This window comes from Capra hircus, chromosome 3 (genome assembly GCF_001704415.2).
Source record: "Capra hircus breed San Clemente chromosome 3, ASM170441v1, whole genome shotgun sequence".
Classification (NCBI taxonomy): Eukaryota; Metazoa; Chordata; class Mammalia; order Artiodactyla; family Bovidae; genus Capra; species Capra hircus.
Window position 1 is genome coordinate 99809770 of NC_030810.1, and position 25239 is coordinate 99835008.

The 25239-nt window shown below is 43.3% G+C and overlaps 2 protein-coding genes across 6 annotated transcripts; both read left to right on the forward strand.

Annotated features, from left to right (window-relative positions):
- Positions 27-3586, forward strand: CIART (circadian associated repressor of transcription). Of its 3 annotated transcripts, none has more exons than XM_005677680.3 (6): positions 27-129; positions 706-1125; positions 1296-1371; positions 1602-1680; positions 1802-1913; positions 2923-3586. In XM_005677680.3, the coding sequence occupies exons 2-6, from the start codon at positions 760-762 to the stop codon at positions 3445-3447; spliced, it is 1158 nt and encodes a 385-aa protein (XP_005677737.1). In that variant the 5' UTR covers positions 27-129; positions 706-759; the 3' UTR covers positions 3448-3586. The 3 variants fall into 3 exon arrangements, with proteins under 3 accessions (XP_005677737.1, XP_017901519.1, XP_005677736.1); XM_018046030.1 differs by having other exon boundaries at positions 47-129; positions 1006-1125; XM_005677679.3 differs by lacking the exon at positions 27-129 and having other exon boundaries at positions 136-1125.
- MRPS21 (mitochondrial ribosomal protein S21) lies at positions 3932-23653 on the forward strand. 3 transcript variants are annotated; one of them, XM_005677678.3, is made up of 3 exons: positions 3932-4051; positions 11021-11135; positions 21861-23653. In XM_005677678.3, exons 2-3 carry the CDS (start codon positions 11053-11055, stop codon positions 22039-22041), a joined length of 264 nt encoding a protein of 87 aa, XP_005677735.1. In that variant the 5' UTR covers positions 3932-4051; positions 11021-11052; the 3' UTR covers positions 22042-23653. The 3 variants fall into 3 exon arrangements, with proteins under 3 accessions (XP_005677735.1, XP_005677734.1, XP_017901520.1); XM_005677677.2 differs by lacking the exon at positions 3932-4051 and adding an exon at positions 10518-10594; XM_018046031.1 differs by lacking the exon at positions 3932-4051 and adding an exon at positions 10532-10702.

A 25239-nucleotide genomic window follows, 5' to 3' on the forward strand; every position in this document is an offset into this window, starting at 1 on the left:
GTGCGGAGCTGCACGTGTCCCGGAGGGGGAAGGGGCGGGACCCAGTGGGAGGGAGCCGGAGGTGGGTAGCCGAGACTCGAGAGTCTGAGTAGGAGCTGCAGACAGCCTGAACTGAACCGACTGACACAGGTGAGGAGACTCTGACGCCGGGGAGCGATCCGCGCGGGAGGATCAGACCCGGTGGGAGTGGGCCTAGGGACTCGTTGCAGATATTGGTATAGCAAGGATTCGCATCACGTGGCAGGTGCGACTGGAAGTGGTCCGGCGCAGGGATGGCGATCAGAAAGGTTGGGAAGAGGCGGGAGTTTCCTACAGGGTCCCTAGGTGGGTTCAAGTGCAGCAGATTTCTGGCTTGCTGGTGGAGTGAGCTCAGGTAGAGAGGCTCGCTACGGGGTCAGGATGAGACCAGAAAGGCAAAGAAAGGGGTCATATCATGCCATTTACTCTGAACTGAGGGAAGAAAGAACAGTCTGTGTCAGGCTAAGAGCTGCTCCGCAGAGGGCACAAAGGCAATCCAGGTTCTTAGTGGAGGGGGGGAAGGTGGGGAAGATGACTTTTTCTGTTGTGCCCGAGACAAGATTAATATTGGGAAGGGAGAGAAGAGATGTTATTACCGTATACAGTACACCCTAGTCTCTCAGTCCGTTTCCCAGTCCTCAGATGCTGGTTTCAGACTCCCTCGCTTTGCTCTTTCTTCGGTTGCAGGTCCCGATCTTTGGGTACTCCGGGAGCTGCTCTCCAGACCCTGCTTCTGAACCTATGGATTCTCCATCTAGCGTTTCTTCCTATTCTTCCTACTCTCTTTCGTCCTCTTTTTCCACCTCCCCAGTGAACAGTGACTTTGGCTCCCCCTCCGATAGTGAGGGGGAGGACAAGTGGGCTCATGGCCCCAAGCCAGACACTGTTGGGCAGAAGGAAGGTTCTCGGCCCAGCCCTGGTCCTATCCGCTGCAGGCAACGACCCAAGGTTTCCAGTAACCAACATATAGCATCTCACTTGGAACAGCGGGGCTTGGCTTCTTCTATGTCAGGATCTGGGGTCAAAAGATCAAGAGATGGTGAATTGGAGACCTGTATAAACATCCAGGGTTGTACCACAGAAGGAGACCTGCTCTTTGCTCAGAAGGTAAGAGAAAGCTGGGAAAAGGAGACGGGACCAGAGTGGCTTAGTATTCATTTGGTTGATAAGGACCCCACAAGGAGAATGGATAAGGACCCCCCAGGTCGGATGGAAAAATAAGTACTGGTGTGGGCAATTCTTGGTCTTCTCATACCATTTGTCCTGTTTCCCTACAGTGTAAAGAGCTCCAAGGATTCATACCCCCTCTCACAGACCTACTGAAGGGGCTGAAGATGGGTCGATTTGAGAGAGGTAATTATCTGATTAGTTGCATTCATTTGAGCTAGGTTCAGATCTGTCTCTGTCTCCACATGCGTTTTAAATGTGTATTTCTCTTAAGTCTTTGGGGCCTAGATGATTCCTGTTTTCTCCTGTGACAATTTCCTTAGGTGAATCGATTTTAACTCCCTTCTGTCTTTCCTTTCGCTCACTAAATTCTTGAATCTCAATCCTTGATCTCATCTTCTCTCTCCTAACCCCAGGATTGAGCACTTTCCAGCAGAGCGTGGCAATGGACAGGATCCAGCGTATCTTAGGAGTTTTGAAGAAGCCACAGATGGGGTAAGTCCCCTTTGCCTCTTTTCTCTTCTCATAAAGTGGTATTTCCAATCCTGTTCTGTGGCTTTTTTTACACCTAATGGCCTTTTTTTTTTTTCCTTTTTTTTTTTACTTTCCCTCACAGAGAGCGTTATCTAGGAACTCTGTTACAGGTGGAAGGAATGTTAAAGACTTGGTTTCCTCATATAGCTGCCCAGAAGTCATCATTGGGTAGTAGCAGGCACCAGCTGACCAAGGTGAGAAGTTATTATCTGAGGAAAAGGTGGGGAAATAACCAAAGAAATGAAGTGTACATACAGAAAGGGGCTCCCTCTCCCATTTTCTTCTGGGTCTTTTCATCTTTTCAATAAGTTTCTTTTCAAGGAAGAGAGTGCCTAGATTCCTTCATAGTCTGATTTCTAGATGTTTTTTGGTTCCATTTTGTTTGGGTCATTTCTAAGAACTCTGTGGAGTTTAACCCCATACCGCATCTTGCAGCTTATCTGCTTTCTGTATAGATACAGAAGACTTTTTACCTGGCCAAATGAATCATGCAGGGAGATTCCACAGCTTGTCTATGAAAATCTTTTCTCCTCTGCTGCCCCTAAACCGCTTTTCCTCTCTTTTTAATTCCTACCCAAGGATCCTTGTATCCCTCTGGAAACATGGGTTTTGAGGAATGGTTGCAGTTCTTAAGGAACTCAACATAGAAAATTAGAACTTAAAGATATTGGAAAATGATGATTCCAATTAAAAACGTCAGAAAGACGTTCTAAAATGAATTTGTTTATAAAGAGTGAAAATTTGTGAGACTGTTAGTTTTATTTTATATATGTCTGAATTGTTGTTTAGTTGCTAAGTCATGTCTGGAGTGTAGCTGGACAAGCTCCTCTGTCCATGGGTTTGCCAGGCAAGAATACTAGAGTCGGTTGCCATTTCCTTTTCCAGGGCATCTTCCCAACCCAGGGATCAAACCTGCATCTCCTGCATTGGCAGGTAGATTCTCTACCACTGAACCACCAGGGAAGCCCTTATATGTCTGAATAGCCAGTGCTATATAGTGTGTGGAATATATAGTAGGCCTTCAAGAATTTGGTTACTAAAACTTTCACTTATTCATGGCCTGGCAGGAAATTATCTATTGCATAAAGCAAGGTATGTTAGCATTACAGAGTTCTCAAGGAAAACCAAGATTTAAGCAGCCAGGTGGAATTAATTTGAAAGCTTTCTCACGTAAATTTTTTCTCTTTTCTTCCCCCTCCCTAGTATTTTCCAAGCCACCACAGTTATCCAGCTGCTTCCTCTCCTGCACCTTCCATGGAAAAGATGGACCAGTCACAGCTAGGACAGCTAGTATTAAAACCAAAGCAGTCTTGGCACCTCACCGAATGGCCAGCTATGAACCTCACTTGGATCCACACTACTCCAATTTGCAATCCCCCTCTCAGTTCCCCAGGTACCATCTCCTTTAGCCATGGTCCTTTAGGCACTGGAACCAGCATTGGTGTCATTCTTTTCCTCCAGCATGGAGTACAGCCCTTGACTTACTCAGCCCCAATCACTCCAGTTCCATCTACAACAGCATCTCCTGTCATCCCTGGTAATCATCAGAAACTATCTGTAGAGGGGTCTCATTATCACAATTTGCTAGTAACTCTGCCATCAAACTGTAGCTGTGCCCCTTCCCCTCCTGGTCTACCCACCTTGACCAGAGAGATGACCACAGGACAGCTGGAACAGATGAGAGGCCATCCTCCAGTTGCTCCTGCTGTCCATCCTCTAGACCCCTAATCCAGGACCTAAGACTGTAGTTTCTAATTTGTGTAAATATATGTCTCTATTTTTTTTTTTTTTACTTTTAATGTGTGCATTTGTGTTGAAGAAAGATAAATCCTTTATGATTAAATAAATTTTATATCTAAAGAGTTTACTCACTGGGGGAAATTGAAACCTTTTGCCTCAAATACCAATGTTTCTCCTCTGACCTGCAGAAAAGAAAGGGGAGGGAAATGTGTGTGAACCCAAGCTCCACCAAATTAGAAGTCTGGATGGGACAATATATGTGCTGCGGGAGAGGAAAAGGGACTCTCTGCTGCTAAATTCCGTAGGAAACACCTTTGGGACAGTTAGGGGTTCAAAGCTGGGTCTGTTTTTTCATTCAGGCTCAGAAACTAGTACCTTTCCCTTTGTGTCTCTCATGCTTGTAACCTTCCAGCTGGTCCAGACTAGCAGGTTCTACCACTCGGGTAGCTCTTTGCTTCACTGGGAGCTGTTGATTCTTGTGGATAAATGCATAATGTAATCTACTGCTGCCGGGGAAGGGACACCAAAGCCAGAACAGCCACCATGGTTGCTAGTTTTGAAGAGGAAGGGATGCCTTAGAACTGTCAGAATGGTAAGTCCTCTCAGATGCTGGGCCTTATCATTATTCAAAAAGCTTCAGCTGCTAAACTTATGTTAGCCAATGTCATCAGACCACAAAAGTGAAGTCTGTGAATTTACTTACCTCTGCTCTCTCCATGTATTGTTCTTTCTGATCTGTCCCAGTTTCCATCACAACCATGTCCTCTCCCAGCCTTGGTGATGTATCAGGCTACCTTGTCATTTTACTTATATTGCATATTGGCTGCGTAGCATATTTCTCATAGCTAATTATGCATCTTTCACCTGTTTCTCAACTCCTCTGTTCTCAGTAGATTATTATCTCCTTTTATTTCAGACAACATGCTCTCTCTTCTAAGGCAAACTGTTCCAGTTGTGCTTTTGATTACCTTTCACCTCTGGAATTTCTGCTGAATTACTTGTCCCTTCTTTACTTTGTAGCTTCCGATTGTTATTGATTTATTTATTCTTCTTCCTGCAAGTATGATCAGGTACCTTCTTCTTGATAATATCTCTTGACTCTAATTGCCCTCTTTCTCATCATTTTTCTATAATTCTTTTTATTTATGTATGTATTTATTTAGCTACACCAGGCTTTATTTGTGGCACCTGGGATCTTCACTGTGCAGGCTTAGCTGCCCCACAGCCTGTGGGATCTTTCTTCCCCAACCAGGGATCAAAACTGTGGCCCCCACACTGAAAGGTGGGTTCTTAGCCACTGGACCACCAGTGGCTAAGGGGAAGTCCCTTTTCTTTAATTCTTGACAGAGTAGTCTAATCATACTCTTTCTGACTCCTTCCTATCACATAATCCTTAAATCTTAAAGCCTAGCATCCACTGCACCTTCTTAGTCACTAATGATCTTACAGAATTTGAGTATCATAAAGTAGCTTCCACCCAATCAATAGCTAGATCCAGGGGCTTTCCAAAGGCTAGGTACTCAGTGCTCTCAGTATCATTTGACACTCTTGGTAATGCCTACTGAAGCTCTTCTCCCTTGGATCTCATGTCAGCACACTATCCTAATTCTCCTCTTACCTATCTGGCAACAACTTCTATATATCGTAATAGCCTCACTTCTGCCCACTCCAGAGTATGGGTATTCCCTTAGGCTCAATCCTTGGCTCTTTAACTATATTCTTTCACTTCAAGCTTTCATCTTCTTCGTGGCTCTAATTATTACCTCAACTTAGAAGACTTCTGGTTTCCTTTCCAGTCTCAGTCTTTCCCATGAGATGACATACTGAATGTATACATTTCTGCTGGACAGTTTCATTTACTCATTACTAATACTTAAAACTTATTAAACGTTTCAGCATTTTAGAGCCAAGAGGGTGACATGAGAGCGTGATTATTCAGTTGTGTCCTAACCTTTGCAACCCTATGGACTGTAGCCTGCCAGGCTCCTCTGCCCATGGGATTCTCCAGGCAAGAATACTGGAGTGAGTTCCCATTTCTTCCTCCAGAGGATCTTCCCAACCCAGGGACCAACCCATGTCTGCTGCGTTGGCAGGAGATTCTTTACCTCTGAACCATCAGAGAAGCCCCAAGAGGGTACCATTTGTAATTTTATAGATGAGGACACTTAGGTAGCTTGTGTAAGACAACATAATGTGTTATACAGGACTCTTGTTTTCCAGTCTGATGCCTTTTCTAGTGTTGACCAGTCAAATTAGTATTCTTCCTGTTCTGCCTTTTTACAGCCTATTTTTCTTCTGTTAATGCTGCCTATAGTACCATTATTTTTCTAGATAACTAAGTTTAAAATTTGGTGCTATTTAGTCACCAAATCCTTTTTATTCTATATTTGGAATGGCTCTTAAAATCTGTTTCTTCCTTTATATTCCATCACCACTTCTTTGGTCTAAACCTTGACTATAGCAATAGCTTCTCTTACCTCTAATCCCTTCTCACTTTTAAACAGATTAATTTTCCTGAAACAATGCTTTGCATGTCATTTCCTATTCAATGGCTCTCTGATATTTTGAGAAGAAAGTCCAAAACATTTAGTCAAGCTCTCTGTTTCTCTCTGCTCCCATGCATGATCCCTCTGTTCCATACTGTGTTGTTGTTGCTTGCTCCCAGAAACTGTAAACCTTTTTGCCTCTAAACTCTAGTTCATGCCACTCACCTTGCCCAGCCTTTCCACCCTCTGTTAACTAAGTCCTCCGCTTCTTTCAGTGACTAACTCAAGTCCTCTCAATTGTTTGCCCCATTAAACATGATCTATATGCTTAGGCTTTGGCCCTTTACTCCATCAAATCAAAGGAGGTATATAAACTGCCTAGTACATGGTTTGGTATCTAATACCCTGGTATAAGATTCTCAAAAATACTACTTTTCCTCTTCCTTTCTTTCAAAATATTTTTCCATGTTATCCCTTTTGATTCCCATGACAAATTATGTGTGATTGAAGGCACATATTAGTTCAATTTTACAGATGGGGAAACAGACTGAGTTTAAATAAGCGGTCAGCAAAGCAAGATATACGCTTTGTGGGCCATACATCTTGCTGCAACTACCCAGCTCTGTCATTGTAGCCCAAACAGTCATACCTAATATATAAACAAACAGCAAAACTGTTTTCCAATAAGCTTTTTTTTAATTTTTAATTTATTTACTTTTGGCTGTCTGGGTCTTCGTTGATGTGAGCAGGCTTTCTCTAGTTGAGGCAAATGGGGGTTGCTCTTCATTGCAGTACACGGCCTTTTCGCTGTGGTGGCTTCTCTTGTTGGGGAACACAGGCTCTAAGTGCTCAGGCTCAGTAGTTGTGGCACATGGCCTTAGTTCCTCCAAGGCATGTGGAATCTTCCCAGACCAGGGATCGAACCCATGTTCCCTACATTGGCAGGCGGATTCTTAACCAGTTGACCCCCAGGGAAGTCCCAATAAAGTTTACTTACAAAAACAAGAATGGGGCTGGATTTGACCTGTAGGCAGTACTTTGCAGACTACTGATTTAAGTGACTTGTTCAAGGTCATATGCCTGATGAGTATCAGAATTTTGATAGAATCCAGATCACCTGACTTCCAATCCAGTGTTTTTCTACTACAGTATCTTGCTGGCTATATAATTTTTTTTTTCTTTCTTTCTTTTTTTTTTTTAATTTTTATTTTTACTTCATTTTACAATACTGTATTGGTTTTGCCATACATTGACATGAATCCGCCATGGGTGTACATGAGTTCCCAATCCTGAACCCCCCTCCCACCTCCCACCCCATATCATCTCTCTGGATCATCCCTGTGCTCCAGCCCCAAGCATCCTGTATCCTGTATCGAACATAGACTGGCGATTCATTTCTTACATGATAGTATACATGTTTCAACGCCATTCTCCCAAATCATCCCACCCTTTCCCTCTCCCTCAGAGTCCAAAAGTCTCATATACAGGGTTATCCTTAACATCTTTCTAAATTCCATATATATGTGTTAGTATACTGTATTGGTGTTTTTCTTTCTGGCTTACATTCACTCTGGCTATATAATTTATTTTGCATTCATCGTACGCTACCTTGTTGTACTATTTATCTTTCTGGACATTTATTATGGTTTGGTAGTTCAAGAGGCAGTGGAGGAGCTTCCCAGGTGGTATAGTGGATAAGAATATGCCTGCCAATGCAAGGAACAAGGGTTCGATCCCTGGTCAGGGAAGTTGCCATATGCTGCAGAGCAGCTATGCCTGCCTGCCACAAATACTGACGCCTGAACACTCTAGGGCCGGAAAGCTACAACTAATGAGCCCTTGTGCCGCAACTACTGAAGCTCATGCTCCTAGAGCCTGTGCTCTGCATCAGGGGAGGCCACTGCAATGAGAAGCACAAGCACCACAATGAAGAGTAACCCCTGCTCACTGCAACTAGAGAAAACCTACATGCAGGAACAAAGACATAGCGCAATCGTGAACGTGATGTGAAAGTCGCTCAGTTCAGTTCAGTTCAGTTCAGTTCAGTCGCTCAGTCGTGTCTGACTCTTTGCGACCCCATGAATCACAGCATGCCAGGCCTCCCTGTCCATCACCAACTCCCGGAGTTCACTCAAACGCATGTCCATCGAGTCGTCCCCTTCTCCTCCTGTCCCCAATCCCTCCCAGCATCAGGGTCTTTTCCAGTGAGTCAACTCTTCGCATGAGGTGGCCAAAGTATTGAAGTTTCAGCTTTAGTATCAGTCCTTCCAAAGAACACCCAGGACTGATCTCTTTTAGGATGGACTGGTTGGATCTCCTTGCAGTCCAAGGGACTCTCAAGAGTCTTCTCCAACACCACAGTTCAAAAGCATCAATTCTTTGGCGCTCAGCTTTCTTCACAGTCCAACTCTCACATCCATACATGACCACTGGGAAAACCACAGCCTTGACTAGACAGACCTTTGTTGGCAAAGTGATATCTCTCCTTTTTAATAACTTTCCTTCCAAGGAGTAAGTGTCTTTTAATTTCATGGCTGCATCACCATCTGCAGTGATTTTGAAGCCCCCCAAAATAAAGTCTGACACTATTTCCCCATCTATTTCCCATGAAGTGATGGGGCCAGATGCCAACATCTTAGTTTTCTGAATGTTGAGCTTATAGTCGCTCAGTCGTGTCCAACTCAGGGAATTCTCTAGGCCAGAATACTGGAGTGGGTAGTCTTTCCCTTCTACAGAGGATCTTCCCAACCCAGGAATGGAACTGAGGTCTGGATTGCAGGTGGATTCTTTACCAACTGAGCTATCAGGGAAGCCAACCAAAAATAAGTAAATAAATGAGGTAGTGGAATGACACAAAGTAGGTACTCCATAAAAGTTTGTTGATAAGCATAATCATATCCCAGACTAACTCTATTTTGGTTACTTTGAACCTGGCTTATTCTAAGGCAGGCTTCAGTTTTTGTGTGAGTCCTATTAGGATAACTGACATGGATGCATCTGTCTCTGTGTATGTTCCTGCATGTTTCAGGGGAGTCACCCAAAGAACAGTATTGCACAAGTACCTGGTTGACATGCTTTCTTCTTCTGAGCCTTTCTCTACTGTTTTCCAGTAGCCATGTCCAGTAAATCTGAACTTATATGAATACCCATAAAATAAGATATATGTAGACATAACATGAATAAAAGGAAAGCTGATTCCACAATGAGGAAAAAGTTAAAAAAATTTTTTCTACTAAGTCTCACTAGGAGACAAATGGGATAGAAGCTGGCATAAAAGAGTCTTTGATTCTAAATCCTTTAGATGAGTTTTCCGATTCTTTAGTGATTCTATTTTATTTAGTGAAATGTCTAGGGAGATAGTGATATAGGAAACTGATAGTATGTTATTTAATCTCTTGCCCTTAGTTTTTTGGGTGTAAAACTGTTTTCCATCTGCAGTTCGCTACTTTGTGTCCTATTCTTTTGTGACCACCCCCAACCCCTGCCCCCATGGACTGTAGGTAGTAATGCGCCAGGCTCCTCGGTCCATGGAATTTCCCAGTAAAGGATACATACTGCAGTGGGTTGCCATTTCCTTCTCCAGAGGATCTTCCCCACCCAGGGATCGAATTCGGGTCTCCTGCATTGGCAGGTGGATTCTTTACCACTGAGAAACCATGGAAGCCCCTTCCACCCTGAGAGCAGCTCTCAAAGAAGCTGTGTCCTTTGTGAAAAGGGGAACTATGCTCAGGAAGCTTCGCGTATTTCTCTCATTTTCCGTCCGGAAAAAGAAATAGATAAATATCTATTTAAGGTTTAATAGGATTACAGCAGACATTGGCACAACATTTTAAATCAACTCTACTTCAACTGGAAGGGGAAAAAAAGATTTAGTAGGATTAAAGGGTACAGAATCAGGCTGACCTCAGAGGCCAAAGGACCGTGACTCTCAGAGAAAGTGAAGAATCTGATGCTGGGAGGGATTGGGGGCGGGAAGAGAAGGGGACGACAGAGGATGAGATGGCTGGATGGCATCACTGACTCGATGGACGTGAGTCTGAGTGAACTCCGGGAGATGGTGATGGACAGGGAATGGCACCCCACTCCAGTACTCTTGCCTGGAAAATCCCATGGACTGAGGAGCCTGGTAGGCTGCAGTTCATGGGGTCGCTGAGTCAGACACGACTGAGCGACTTCACTTTTTTTCCCTTTCTTGCACTGGAGAAGGAAATGGCAACCCACTCCAGTGGTCTTGCCTGGAGAATCCCAGGGACGGGGGAGCCTGGTGGGCTGCCATCTATGGGGTCGCACAGAGTCGGACACGACCTAAGCTACTTAGCAGCAGCAGTAGCAGCAGCAGGGAGGCCTGATGTGCTGCGATTCATGGGGTCGCAAAGAGTCGGAGACCACTGAGCAACTGAACTGAACTGAACTGAAGGCAACAAGTACTTTGCTTTGCCAGCTGTAGAGTGCAGGCCCGGCGGTTGGCAGTGGCTGAGGGAACCGAAAATCCCCCTACCCAGCCAGAAGGTTGCCATGGTTTCTACGTAGCGTCTCTTCCTTTTCGGCTTCGTTGTCCCCATGCGATGACGCAACTTCCGCTTCCTGTTGGGGCGGGCTTCCAGTTGGCTGAGTGCTAAGGGCTGAGGGGCTCCTACTAGGAGGTGAAAGTAAGGCGGTTGTGGCGGGAGGGAGAGATTTAGCGCGGTTGCCCCCTTTCCTAAGCACAGAGAGACTGTGCCCAATTCCCGTCCCAAACCATCCTGGGAACTTTTGCGGTAATTAGGAGGGGGAGGGGGCGCCCGCGGCGCGTCCTAGTTCTTCCGTGCCCGGCCAAATAAATCTCCATCGGTACACCCTGCTACTGTCTCGTTTCTTCCCTGTGGCAGGGTTTGTATTGGCAAAGCGAGCGGGGGAATCTTGATAAAGAGTCACGTGTACCTTCCAGGATATGAGGTCTTGCACGTGTCCCAGTCTCCTGTTCTGAGCCCGTTGCATTTCCAGACCCTAAATAAGCCACGCGGTTCTGTATTCTACTGTGTTTCTTTCTTACCTGGTCTCTATACTTAACTACCCCTTTCTCCGTCGTACTTTAGGTCCTGCAGATTGAAGACTTAAATCCAAGGTCATGGCAAAACATCTGAAGTTCATTGCCAGGACTGTGATGGTACAAGAAGGGAACGTGGAAGGTGCATACAGGACTCTAAACAGGTAACTGGTTGGGGACCAGAATCACGACTAGGCCAACTCTCTTGAGAAGTGGGGTGGTTATTCTATCCCTCTCTCTGTCATTTGCTGTTGATCAGTCACTCAGTCGTGCCTGACTCTTTGCCACCCCATGGACTGCAGCATGCCAGGCTTCCCTGTCCTTCACTGTCACCTGGAGTTTGGTCAAACTCAAACTCATGTCCATTGATTCGGTGATGCCATCCAACCATTTCATTCTCTGTCACCCCTTTCTCCTCCTACTCTCAGTCTTCCCAACATCAGTGGGAAGACTGATGAGTGAGTCGGCTCTTTGCCTCAGGTGGCCAAAGTATTGGAGCTTCAGCTTCAGCATCAGTCCTTCCAATAAATATTCAGGGTTGATTTCCTTTAGGATTGACTGGTTCGATCTCCTTGCTGTCCAAGGGACACTCAAGAGTCTTCTCCAGTAGAATTCAAAAGCATCAGTTCTTCAATGCTCAACCTTCTTTATGGCCCAGCTCTCACATCCTTACATGACTACTGGAAATACCATAGCTTTGACTATTTGGACCTTTGATGGCAAAGTGAGGTTGTTTCTAACCAGTGCCAGCCCAGATGTTCACAGTCTGGGAACTTCTCAGTCCCTCAGTTTACTGTCTTAAAAATAAAGTTCTTCCCCAATCCTAACAGTGTGAGGCATATTCATCCACAATCATTCCTTTGATGATGAACCTGAATTCTCCAAGACTTTAGGAAAGAGCCCAAAGGGAAAACCAAGTTATAAAATTGCTAGTGAGCAGGAATATAGTACATGATACATGGAAAGCTGAGCGAGAGATTGGTGTGGGACAAGGCTAATGGAAAAGGTGAACTCAGGTTTGGGATCATAAAGGAGCAAGCAAGTGATGGAAAACTGAAACAGGTTCAGAAAATAGGTTACAACATAAGCAAAAACATGGAAATAAACTGGCTGAAGTGGAGGAGCTGTATTGAAAGGTTTTGAATGCTAAGTGAAGTCGCTCAGTCGTGTCCGACTCTTTGTGACCCCATGGACTGTAGCCTATCAGGCTTCTCCGTCCATGGGATTTTCCAGGCAAGAGTGCTGGAGTGGATTGCCATTTCCTTCTCCAGGGGATCTTCCCGACCTAGGTTGATCCCTAATAAAGTTATGTTTTCTAAAGAAAATAGTTCACTAATCTCTTATCACTAGTTTTAAGGATTTTGACTTTCATTTATCATTTTCTCTCCCCAGTGAAGCAGAGTTTAGAGAAACAAAAGCTTATTGAATTGAATTATATGAAAGAGATAATACATGAGCTGATCTTCTGCCTTAAGGCCACTAACGTGGTTGCTTTATTAAAGAAGTAAGAGAAGCCTGGGAAGATTAAGTTATATTCCTTGGGTTACAATTATTGAATGGTTGAAAGGAGTATAAAACACACACATTTTTCCAGTGCAGTGTTCTTTGCTCCATGTTATAGATTACTTACTAACTTCTGTGGAAATGGGGAGACCTATGGCAGTCATTCTCCAGTTAAGAATTCTTATATGATTAGGTTTAAATGTAGATGGGGTTCTTGGGGACTGAGAAGATAAATGAAAGAGAACCTACTTCTTAGTGAAGCGGAGAGTTTTCAGTGTGGAGGGCGGAAGACCATAGTAGGTGAGGACAAAGATGCTGTCAGAAGCTGTGTGACTGAGAAGCAGTTGCAGGCTCAAGATGATTTGTATGTCTTTTAAAAGAGTCAGCGTCTTTACCTCTTATGGTGTCTGAGCATGCCAGTCATATCCTTGTGTAGAAGGTATTCCTGCTGTACTTTCACTTAAGTTGAAAGGATAACAGGGCAAGTAAGATAATCCTATTTCATGTTTCTCTATAACTGCTCATTCTAGACTCTTCTATTTCAGACCTTTAAGTGGCATGTCTGTAGGAGGGTTGAGATGTCTAATGATCTCTGCTCTTACACTGGAAGCACTAAGTGAATATCTTTACAGATTCTGTAGCTAATTAGCTAGTGAGATGAAATGATGAATTTGGGGAAGGAAAGTCTTCCAGATTACCTCACCCTTTTTCTGACTTCTTCCTATAAGTTTTTCTCTGTATGGTTTATTTTGGTGAATTTAGATAGGTTTTATTGTTGTTGTTCAGTCAGTAAACCGTGTCTCTCTCTTTGCAACTCCATGGACTATTAACACACCAGACTTCCCTGTCCTTCACTATATCCTGGAGTTTGCTCAAATTCTTAACCATTGAGTCAATCTTATCCTCTGCTGCCCTCTTCTTTTGCCTTCAAGTCTTTCCTAGTATCAGGGTCTTTTCCAGTGGGTCAGTTCTTCACATCAGGTAACCAAAGTATTGGAGCTTTAGCATCAATACTTCCAATGAATAGTTAGGGTTCATCTCCTTTAGGATTGACTGGTTTAATCTGCTTGGTTTTCAAAGGACTCTCAAGAGTCTTCTCCAGCACCACAGTTCAAAAACATCAATTCTTAAGCACTCTGTCTTCCTTATCCAATTCTCACATTTGTACATGACCACTGGAAAAACCATGGCTTTGACTAGTCAGACTTTTGTTGGCAAAGTGATATCTTTGCCTTTTTTTTTTTTTTTTTTGATATCTTTGCTTTTTAATACCTGTCTAGGTTTGTCATCGGAGAAGGCAATGGCACCCCACTCCAGTACTCTTGCCTGGAAAATCCCATGGATGGAGGAGCCTGGTGGGCTGCAGTCCATGGGGTCGCTAAGAGTCGGACACGACTGAGTGACTTCACTTTCACTTTTTACTTTCACGCATTGGAGGAGGAAATGGCAACCCACTCCAGTGTTCTTGCCTGGAGAATCCCAGGGACGGGGGAGCCTGGCGGGCTGCCATCTGTGGGGTCGCACAGAGTCGGACACGACTGAAGCGACTTAGCAGCAGCAGCAAGTTTGTCATAGCTTTCCTTCCAAGGGGCAGGCATCTTAATTTCATGGCTGCAGTCACCATCCACAATGATTTTGGAGCCTAAGAAAATAAAATCTGTCACTGCTTCCATATTTTTCCTCTTCTGTTTACCATGAAGTGATGGGACCAGATGCCATGATCTTAGATTTTTGAGTGTTGCATTTTAAGCCAACTTTTTCAGTCCCCTCTTTCACCTTCATCAAAAGGCTCTTTAGTTCTTCTTCACTTTCTCCCATTAGAGTGGTGTTATCTGCATATCTGATGTTGTTGATATTTCTCCTGGCAGTCTTGATTCCAGCCAGTGTTTCATCTAGCCTGGCATTTTGTGTGATGTACTCTGCATATAAGTTAAATAAACAGGGTGACAGTATACAGCCTTGTACTCCTTTCCCAATTTTGAACCAGCCAGTTGTTAAGGCTCTAATTGTTGCCTCTTGACCCCGAATACAGGTTTCTCACAAGACAGTTAAGATGGTCTGGTATTCCCATCTCTTTAAGAATTTTCCACAGTTCATTATGATCCACACAGACAAAGGCTTTAGCATACATAGTCAATGAAGCAGAAGTAGATGCTTTTCTGGAATTCCTTTGGTTTCTCTCTGATTCAGCAAATGTTGGCAATTTGATCTCTGGTTCCTTTGCCTCTTCAAAACCCAGATTATATATCTGGAAGTTCTTGGTTCATGTACTGCTGGAGCCTAGCTTGAAGGATTTTGAGCATTACCTTGCTAGCATGTTAAATTGTACAGTAGTTTGAACATTCTTTGGCATTGCCCTTCTTTGGGATTGGAATGAAAACTGACCTTTTCCAGTCCTGTGACCACTGCTGCCTTTTCCAAATTTGCTGACATTGAGTACAGCACTTTAACAGCATCACCTTTTAGGATTTTAAATAGCTCAGCTGGAATTCCATCACCTCCACTAGCTTTGTATGTAGTAATGCTTCCTAAGGCCCTCCTGAAGGAGGAAATGGCAACCCTCTCCAGTATTTTACCCCTTTAGCTGCCTTTTCTGTATGTCTCTCTTAAATTCCGGCTTCTCTTTATTTTTCTCATATTTTTGATAATAAGTTGCATGTTCTGCAGTTTAATTACAGCAGTAGGTATGACAGCAAATGAGAAGAAAGGAAGGTGGTTAAAGCTTTAGCATGTTTAGAGCACAAATATAGTCTTACAAAGGAAATAGCCTATGTGTCTGCCCAGTGAGATCGCCACAGAACGCTTGTTATATAACCAAGGGCCCTCATTGGTGCCCTGAGATGAAGAGATGGAGAATGAGGGTTGCTAGGAAGCCCTGCATGATTGGCTGGCCCCCAGGTAAGGAAAGTCAAGTACTCTGGAAGTGTGCCCAGTTGACCCCTTTTATTCCTGGTAGGAGAGCTTCTGGGCCCATTGAGTCGTCCTGTGTACACACTGGTCCTGACAGGCTGGCTACAGTGACGTGTGTCTGCCACCCTCAAATTCCCCCAGCTAGGGCAGCTTAGCTCCTTTTACATAATCTGTTGAATTTCACTGAAACTGGCAGCTGCCTGTCCTGCAGTGTTACGTCGCCAGGCACCCAAACTCCAGGCTGATCTGTTTACTGTGAGCCTCTTGGTCTGCTAGTCCTCGAACTACCTGTGGAAGCAGAAGCATCATTACTTCTATTTACTTCATGAGTTCTACAAAGCTCTTCCTACATCCTTGTTTATTAGAAATAAGTAGATGCCTCTACTCTAGGGATTCTGAAACATTTGAGAATAATATGTGCTATTTTCAGGATAACTAGAAAGTGCAGGGTGAGGAAGGAAATCCTCACCTGGCACCTTGGAATTTATTTGATATGTGTTTTGGAAATAGAACCATCCAAGGAATACCATTTAGCAACCTCATCATTATGTTAGGGGGCACTGATCTTTTCATTTTTTTGCCCCTTCCTCTATTCTTATATTCCTTTGATACTTTTGTCTTGTTTTTCTTTTTTGCCTGACCACACAGGCATTTACTTGATAAGATGATCACTTTTGTCTGTTTCAGAACCCTTTCGAAACTCCAGTAGGATACCTGAGTCTGTTTCTCAACTCTTCCTTTTGCAGTTCTCTTTCATAGTACTTTTAAACTGTCCTTGTCATTCCAGTAGGCTCCTCTTCCTAGGTGAAGTCATATCTAGGGTCTCTGTTCTTTTCACCTGAAAGTGTAGTGTTACTCACTTAGTCGTGACCAACTCTTTGTGACCCCATGGACTGCAGCCTGCCAGGCTCCTCTGTCCATGAGATTTCCCAGGCAAGAATATAGTGGGTTGCTATTTTCTTCTCCAGAGTATCTTCCCACACCAGGGATTGAACCCGCATCTCCTGCATTGATGAGTGGATTCTTTACCACTGAGCCACCAGGGAAGCCCAAACAAAGCTTAGAAAGAAGTAAATAGTTGTTTGGATCAACGCCTTTCCCTTAGTGTGCCATGTCTTCTTCGCTTGCATCTTTTTACTCTAATTAAGGAGTCTGGCTCAGCTTTTTTCCTCTTTTATTTTCTCCTTGCCTGTAGGCACTGCAGTAATTTGTCTTTTGAACCTCTGTGGTTTTTATTGGAGAAGCAGAGTGCTGTTATAAAGCACTGCGCTAAAGACCTGAATTCTACTTCTAGTTCCGTTTCGTGATCTTGGGCGGGTCAGCCTCACTGAACTTCAGTTTTCTAAACTGTAAAGAGATGCTGGGGACTTCCCTGGTGATCCAGTGGTAAGATCTCGAACGCAGCACAGTGCAGCCAAGAAAAAAAAGATGATGTTACCTGCTTAATCACTTTCATAGAATTATGATTAGGATCATGGATGTGAAAATGCTATCTAAACTCTAACGTGCCATTTTAGTAAAGGTAGTGTTGTGGCCTTCTGAGCTAATACTCCCAAGAACTGTGTCTGTTACAAAGTAACTTAATCTCTTGAGCTGTGGACATTTGTCAGTCACCTAGAGCAGCACTCCCCAACCTGTTTGGCCCCCGGGGCCAGTTTCACCGGGGACTGGGATGGGGGGATGGGTCAGGCGGTAATTCAAGCAATGAGGAGTAGCAGATGAAGCTTTGCCTGCTCATCCACTGCTCATCTGCTTTGCGGCCCGGTTTCCTAACAGGCTTTGGACTGGACCAGGGGTTGAGGACCCCTGACCTAGAGGATTCATTTTTGTCATACATTTACTGATATTTGCTCTTTGCTGGTATTGTATTAAATGCAAAAATGAAAGACTCAATCTGTAACCTTAGAAAGCACACAGCCCAGTAAAGGAGATTTTAAAAATTAAACCAAACATGTCCAAATACACTGTCTGATCAGTGTTTTAACAGTGTGCTGTGGCATTGGTTCTCCCTGGACCATCAGCTACAACATCACCTGGGAGCTTGTTAGAAATGCAAATTCTTAGGCTCCACCTTAGACCTGTATGAAGTCAAAAACTGGAGGTGACACAGCGATCTGCAGGTTTTTTAATTTTTAAAAATTATTTATTTGGGGCTGCACTGGGTGTTTGTTGCTGCATGTGGGCGTTCTCTAGTGGCTGCATGTGGGGGCCACTCCCTAGGTATGGTACACAGCTTCTCGTTGTTGTGACTTACCTTGTTGTAGAGCGTGGGCTCTAGGACTTGCAGGCTTCAGTAGTTGTGGCTCACAGGCTTAGTTTCCCCGCTTCCCAGACCAGGGATCGAACCCCATATCCCCTGCATTGGCAGGCAGATTCTTAACCACTGGACCATCAGGAAAGTCCCAGCAATTTGTGTTTTAACAAGTTTTCTAGGTGGCTATTGCATGAGTCTCAGACTTTAGTTTGAGAACCACTGTGCTTTGGGAACAGAGGGAAGGCATGATTAATTTCTCCTGTATCAATTTACAAATGTTATTACCCATTGGTTTGGGCCTTTGAAGAATAAATAGCATCTTATACAACAGAAAAAGAAAGGAATCGGGTTTCCCTGGTGGTCCAGTGGTTAGGTGTCTGCCTTGCAATACAGGGGACACAGATTTGATCCCTGGTCTGGGAGGATCTCACATGCCTCGGGGCAACTGAGCCCATGCGTCACAACTGTCGAGCCCACATGCTGCAACTACTGAAGCCTGCGAGCCCTAGAGCCTGTACTTCACAACGAGAGAAGCCACTGCAATGAGAAACCCACACGCTAAGGCTAGAGAGTGGCCCCTGCTTTCCACAACCAGAGAAAGCCTGAGCACAGCAACGAAGACCCAGCACAGCCATAAATAAATAAATAAACAAAAATTTTAAAGTTTTTAAAAAAAGGAATCTCTCTAAAGAGAATTGTGAACAAATGTAAAAAATAGATATGTAATGTGTTTGGAGTAAACACATAGTTCAGTGTGACTAGATAGGCTTTTTAGGGCAAGTTTATATTAAAGATAAAGCTAGAGAGAAAGGGAGGATGAAGTTCAGTTGTTTAGGGCTTTGAACTTAGACTGCTGCTGCTGCTAAGTCACGTCAGTCATGTCTGACTCTCTGCGACCCCATAGACGGCAGCCTACAAGGCTCCGCCATCCCTGGGATTCACCAGGCAAGAACACTGGAGTGGGTTGCCATTTCCTTCTCCAATGCATGGAAGTGAAGAGTGAAAGTGAAGTCGCTATCATGTCTGACTCAGCGACCCCATGGACTGTAGCCTACCAAGCTCCTCTGTCCATGGGATTTTCCAGGCAAGAGTATTGGAGTGGGGTGCCATTGCCCTCTCCAGAGCTTAGATTAGTGGTTCCCAAATGTGCACTTTGCAATTACTAGGGGAACTTAACAATTCCTGCTCATGTCCCTCCCTACTTGTAATTTAATTGGCCTGGAGTGTGGCCTAGGGTTTGGAATTTTTAAAAGATCCCCAGGTGATACTAATGTGCAAACAAGTGGGAACCACTGGGTTAGACTATTTTGTTTATTGGGAACAATTTTTCTTTTTTTAACATCAGAGTGACATGCTCTGATTTGTTTTAGGATAATAATTGGTGTAGGGAAAGAGAATGGAAATAGGGCAACCTGTTTATCCTTCACAATTCAAATAAAGTATCCTTTAGGAAGCTTTCATAACTACCTTATCCTCAAGTCCTCTCAAGCTTCTATAACAATATTTCCCTTATCTTTGCATCTGTCACACTGTATTGTAATTCTTTTGTCTTTACGAGACCACAAGGGTAGGAAACCATATCGAAGTTTGTTTTCTATCCTCAGCATTTAATGCAGTGTCTGGTATAGAGTTGATATTTCATAAATACTTGTTGATTAAATCACCAGTTAGGTGATTATTTTAGTACAGGTATAAGATAAGGATCATAATTAGAGCTGTAGCCATAGGAAAAGAGAAGGAAGAGGTCTAAGAACTATTTCAGGTTATAGAATTTATAAGATACTGTAAATGTGGGTGTAGCAAGAAAAGAAGTCCTAGTCCAGGAACATGAGATTTTAGCTTGAGTAACTGATGATGCCATTAACAGAGAAAGTATAGAGGAGGAAGAATGAATTTTAGTTGGAGATAATAAGTTTGTTTTTTGTGAGGTTTAAGGCAATTGGAAGCATCGGCCTAGCTCTTAAGACTGGAACTAGAGATAACGATTTAAGAGTCAGCAGTGTCTGGGTCAGTTCTCAAGTGTGTCTTTACATTAGAATTACCTGTGGGTCTTTTAAAATATACCCAGTATATAACCCCACTATAGATCAATTAAATCAGAGTCTCTGAGGAATGGGACCGAGGTGTGAATACTTTTTAAAGGCTCTTAAGGAGATGCTTCTGTTGTGCAGCAGGGTTGAGGCCCATGTTATAGTTTAAGGGAATCATGTAGAACCGAAAAGGAGGAAATTTACAGTCAGAATCTGGAGCGATATCAACATTTAAGGGTAAGTTGAGGAAGAAAGCCAGCATTGGAGACCCTCTGTAGGCAAAGGTATTGAGTCTTTGGTGCCCTGCTTTTCTACTGTACAACTCTAGTGTTGGATCCACTTCTGGGCATGACTATGTTTTCAATAGAACCCAAATTATCTGCCCCTTCCACCTCTGGGAGTTTGAGGCAGTTCCCTTGCGTCCCATCTCCCTCCCATTAAAACCTAGACAAACTGATCTTAGAAATCAGCAGGAGTCTAAAAGATCCCGAAGGACAGTGGTGCCTATGTCTATTCACATTTGTAATGTACCCAAAGCTCAAATCTTTTCAAGCTCATGTTCAATCTATTATTGTTCCCTTGGGCTTCTGGTATAACATAGCAGCAATACATAGCATTTCCCACTGAGTAGAAGGAGTAGGTAGTTTCTCTTATTTTTATTTCCTGCTTCTGTCTCCCCTCTAATTATGTGCTTAGTTGTTCAGTCGTGTCTGACTCTGTGTGACCCCATGGACTACAGCCCGCAGGCTCCTCTGTCCATGGGAATTCTCCAGGCAAGAATACTGGAGTGGGTTGCCATGCCCTCCTCCAGGGGATATTCCCAACCCAGGGATCGAACCAAGGTCTCCTGCATTGCAGGCGGATTCTTTACCGACTTAGCCATCTCGAATTGTGTTTCTGACTGACTTTTTACATGTAATGAAAGGAAAGAATAGCCAGGAATGGGGTCAGGTAAACAATGCAAGATTGGAGGGCAGCAGCAGCAGGTGCCTCCAGACTTCTCAGGACCTGCTGATGATAGGTTGAGAGGGAGAGACAAATTGCAGATTGGAGCCAGAGCTCTCAGGAGCCTCAGGATAAGGTAAGTAATAGAATAAGCCCCTGTGTCTTCTTGGCTCAGTGAGAGAACAAAGAGGTGATTCTGAGGTATGCATGTTATGAATCCAGCAAGAGGAACTGTTGAAGTAGTTAGGTGGGCAAGAAAAAAACCAAACTGAGCTAAATTAAGATGAATAAAATACACTTTCTGCCTTCAAGGATTTTCAGTCTAAGGGGGGAGACATCTGTTAGACAACTAACAGAATGGCAAAATGAAATAATCTCTAAATAGGTGTTCAGCAAAGCAAATTATCTTCTCTCTAAGATGAGAAAGGTTTGTGGAGAGATGGTATCTGGATTTGGCATCAGAAAGATGTGGAAAATCTCCCAAGGGGAAAAAAAATGTGGAAAACCTCGAAGGCTGGCAGTTTGGAGTTGCGGATGACATTCTAGGCTGAAGAAGCAGCCTTGAGTTAAAGACCTGGTATTAAAAAAAAATAGCTCCTATGAACACTTAAAAAAAAAAGACTCAGTATTCATGTGTTCAGGGAGTAGTCAGATGTGTGGTTGGAGCATGTGGTACATGGGAAAAACATGGTTGAGGCTCTTATTTTGATGCTTCTATCTGTATCACTGGTGTGATAAGGGCCTCTTCTTTCCCTGTATGAAGTAGGCCCAGAGATTTCTCAAATGTTCATAATTGAGCTGCATCAGCTCTTAAACACAGTAGGGGTGGAACTACATTCTCCTCTTAAGGACCAGGTAGGAATCACCTCTAATTATTTTTTTTCCTACTGCAAATGACTTGTCCCATTTGAAGATTCTGAAATGGTTGAGACCATTGGTTGAGACCCCCCTTGCCGCTGCCATCTCTCTCAGGTGTGTTGTGGTAGGAAATAAAAATGGTTGAGAACATGATAATGACGATAAACTCCCCAAGAACAAGGACTGTATAATTAATTGCCTTTTTGTTTTCCCACATATTACTATCTGGGGCCTGGCCTGTATATGTAGGCAGTGAATGCTGTATTGTCACCATTGCACTCATTTTTAGAGATACCAATTGTTTGGTCAGTTGACTTCTGATCATTGTGAAGCTGGAAAAGAATAACAATGAGCCCAAGCCTCTAACTTCATTGCGTGTCCTTATACAGAATCCTTACCATGGATGGGCTCATTGAGGACATAAAGCGACGGCGGTATTATGAGAAGCCTTGCCGTCGGCGACAGAGGGAAAGCTATGAAACCTGCCGGCGGATCTACAACATGGAAATGGCTCGCAAGATCAACTTCTTGATGCGAAAGAATCGGGCGGATCCATGGCAGGGCTGCTGAGGCCTGTGGTTAGGAGCCCAGTATGAAAACTCTTACCAGTTGTCTGCACCTCTTTTCTTCCTCCAATCCCATCTACCTTTCTTAAAATAAACTCAATCACATACATACAAGAAGCAATTCCACTAGTCAGCAGTGGATACTCTCTTTCATTAAGTCAAAAGACAAACTGAGTCAAAAAGTAGTCTAGGGATAGAATGTTGGTTGCCAAGGGCTGGTTTGACAGGAGGGGGATAGGAAATTATTGTTTAATGAGTGTGAGTTTCAGTTTGGGAGGATGAAAAGGTCTGGAGATGGATGATGGTGGAACTTGCACAATAGTGTGAATGTATTTAATCCCATGGAATTGTACGCTTAAATGACCAATTATGGTAAATTTTATGTTTTGTATATTTTACTGTAATTTTTTAAAAAGCAGTCTGAGATGGGAAATTTTTCTCAAATGTAGTAGAGTATATCTCCCATGTTCTAACTAATTTTTATGAAACTCAAAGCAAGATCTTATGACTGGAAAAGGATCTAGTCCTCTTTACTGAACTGCCTTCCAACTGTTGGCAGGCAGTTCAGTAGAGGGAGAGGAGGCATGAATGTATTTAGAGGAAGTTCCACTTCTGAAACACCCATCAACCAGAGGAGTAGAGAGCTGAAACCCTTCCCCAGAAGAATCTTTAAGACAGTCTTAACATTTATCCCTGTTTTGTCATTTCTTTAGTTTTCCTAAAGGAAGCTAATGGAGGGTTGGTAGGAATGAAAGCAGTAGATGGATGGTAGGAAAGAAGGAATGGGGGAGTGTTAAGAGAAAGCCAGAAAAACCTACAGTGGTGGTTCTCAAAACACGATCTTCAGATCAGCAGCATTACCTGAAAAACAGCTTGAAATGTAAGTTTTAGACCTACTTTTAGACCTTCTGAATTGGAAATTGAGGTTGGAGCCCAGCAGTCTATTTTAACAAGCCCTGTAGGTGATTTTGATGCCTGATAACATTTGAGAATCATTGCCCTATAGTACTCAAAAGAGATTCCAGGTGGAGGTTCTGACTGCCACCCCTCCCTCTCCTCAGCAGGCACTTCCAGGTGAGAGCTGAGGCAGCTGACCACTATCGGAAGACCAGCTGCTCTGCTTCCTCTCCTGTTGTGTTTTTTCTGACCTTGGTCCCCTGACAGTCATGCCTGCTAGTACAAAGACAGTTAGTGCCAAACCCGGTAGAAAGCAAAGGGTAGTCACCTCTCCTGACCCTGACTGGAGCCCTCTCAGCATTAAAAAGTTAAGTAAAGAGCAAACTGCCTCACCTCCTACCTCTCCACATCACTAGTGCTCAAACATTGCCCCCTTGTGGTACAGCAGCATGACTTCAGATTTCTTCTGGTTTTAATTCTGTCTCAGTGTTTTTTCTCGTTTTCACGATAACCATATTTATTGATTAAATATGTGATGAAACAGTTTTATACAATCTCATTTTCATAAGAAATATTTATACTTCTGAATCTGATTGAACCTCTCAATCTCTGAATTTTGTCTTCAGTACATCACTTTTGAATGATTTTGAGCCATGGCATGGTATCATCTGCCAATTGCTGTTGCTAAAGAATAAAGACCTGCTTCTGCCAAAATGATAGATAGGAGAACTGGGTCTGTCACTTGTCAGCATTTCCCTGAGGCTAAAGTTGTTTCTCTCTTCCCTGCAAAATACTAATGGGTGGCTAAGGTCTGGAATTCATCTCTGAAATTATCCCCTGCTTGTCCTCATCTCCAGTCCTGACCATCTTCCATGTTCCCTGGAGCAGTGAACAATGATGGGTTGTAGCAGGTAGCCAACTGAAAAGGCCTCGTATGTGAAAAGGGAGTAGCTGGCTGGCTGAAGTCCTAATCAGCTTGTGCGTCGTGGAAGGAAGAAAGACCTTCCACTCCCTGCTCTGGAAGCTAGAAGATACCGCATGGTCACTTAATGAATAGGGATTGTCCTAATTGTATTTCTGCATTAGCTTTAGAAGAGGGGTGGTTTAATACCTGTTGCATTTCCAGGTAGCGTTAGTGGTAAAGAACCTGCCTGCCAATGCAGGAGACGTAAGAGATGCAGGTTTGATCCCTGGGTTGGGAAAATCCCCTGGAGGAGGGCATAGCAACCCACTCCAGTATTCTTGCCTGGATACTCCCAAGGACAGAGGAGCCTGGTGGGCCACAGTCCATGGGGTCGAAAAGAGTCGGATGTGCCTGAGCATATATGCAGCACAGCTTAGTATTTACACAGTTACAGGATAATAGATTCAAGAACTCCTGCCTTGATCTTAGGCATCTTTGCCCTCTCTTAGATGTCCACCTGATTGCCTCTGGCAGGCCTGTTCTGATCATAATTTAAGGATCTTATCTTTAGTGCTCCAGAAACAGCTACCTCTTTAAAATCGGACTCTGTTGAGTAACACTGACATTGCACTTTAAAGTTTTCAGAAGTGCTCTAAGTACAAAATAAGTATGCCTATGGGTTAACTGAAAATACTAAGGAATAAAAACTCACTAAACAAGTAAAGTAATAATGGATTACTGTATTAAAATTAGGTAGTTGAAGGAAAAGGAAAAGATTGGAACTTCTAGTATCTGCCAGCTACCTAATATACATAGTTTTTTACATAGTCAAAAAGATCTAGATTCAGTCATGACCTTGGCAAATTATTTACATAAATTCTAAGAATTTAAATCTATCTGATTCCAAATAATGGAAATAAAATCAGTTCCTAAAAACCCATTTCCCTACGGAGAGTTGAATCCAGGTGACTGAAAGCACTGAACCTAAATTTACAACTACAGAGTTGGAACTCATTAACCCATTTAACAGACTTTTTGGAGTGACTATTTGGAGCCGCAAGAGTCAGACAAGACCTAGCGACTAAACTACCACCACCATTTATGTGAGACATTAGTTTTAAATATTGTAGATAAAATGAGCAAATAGGCATGAGTAAGTTGAGCAAGAAGCACCTTCAGTTTGTTACTGAAAGCCAAAATTTACTCATTGTTTCATGCTGCACCATCAGAGAAGGTTGATTTTAGTACATTTTTCTCAAATTTATTAAAAGCCAGACTTTAAATACAAAAATCTTGTGTTCCCTGGGAAATTCTAATAATCTCCTTAAAGAATAACTGCAATTTTCCAGTGAACCTATTATCTTAAAATCTTGGAATTTCTTAAACATTTTGTAGTTTTGG

Coding starts and splice junctions, on each gene's coding strand:
- MRPS21 (XM_005677678.3), top strand. CDS start 11,053: ATGGCAAAACATCTGAAGTTCATTGCCAGGACTGTGATGGTACAAGAA. Junction 11,136..21,860: donor GCATACAGGACTCTAAACAG/GTAACTGGTTGG, acceptor GTCCTTATACAG/AATCCTTACCATGGATGGGC.
- CIART (XM_005677679.3), top strand. CDS start 661: ATGCTGGTTTCAGACTCCCTCGCTTTGCTCTTTCTTCGGTTGCAGGTC. Junction 1,126..1,295: donor ACCTGCTCTTTGCTCAGAAG/GTAAGAGAAAGC, acceptor GTTTCCCTACAG/TGTAAAGAGCTCCAAGGATT. Junction 1,372..1,601: donor GATGGGTCGATTTGAGAGAG/GTAATTATCTGA, acceptor TCCTAACCCCAG/GATTGAGCACTTTCCAGCAG.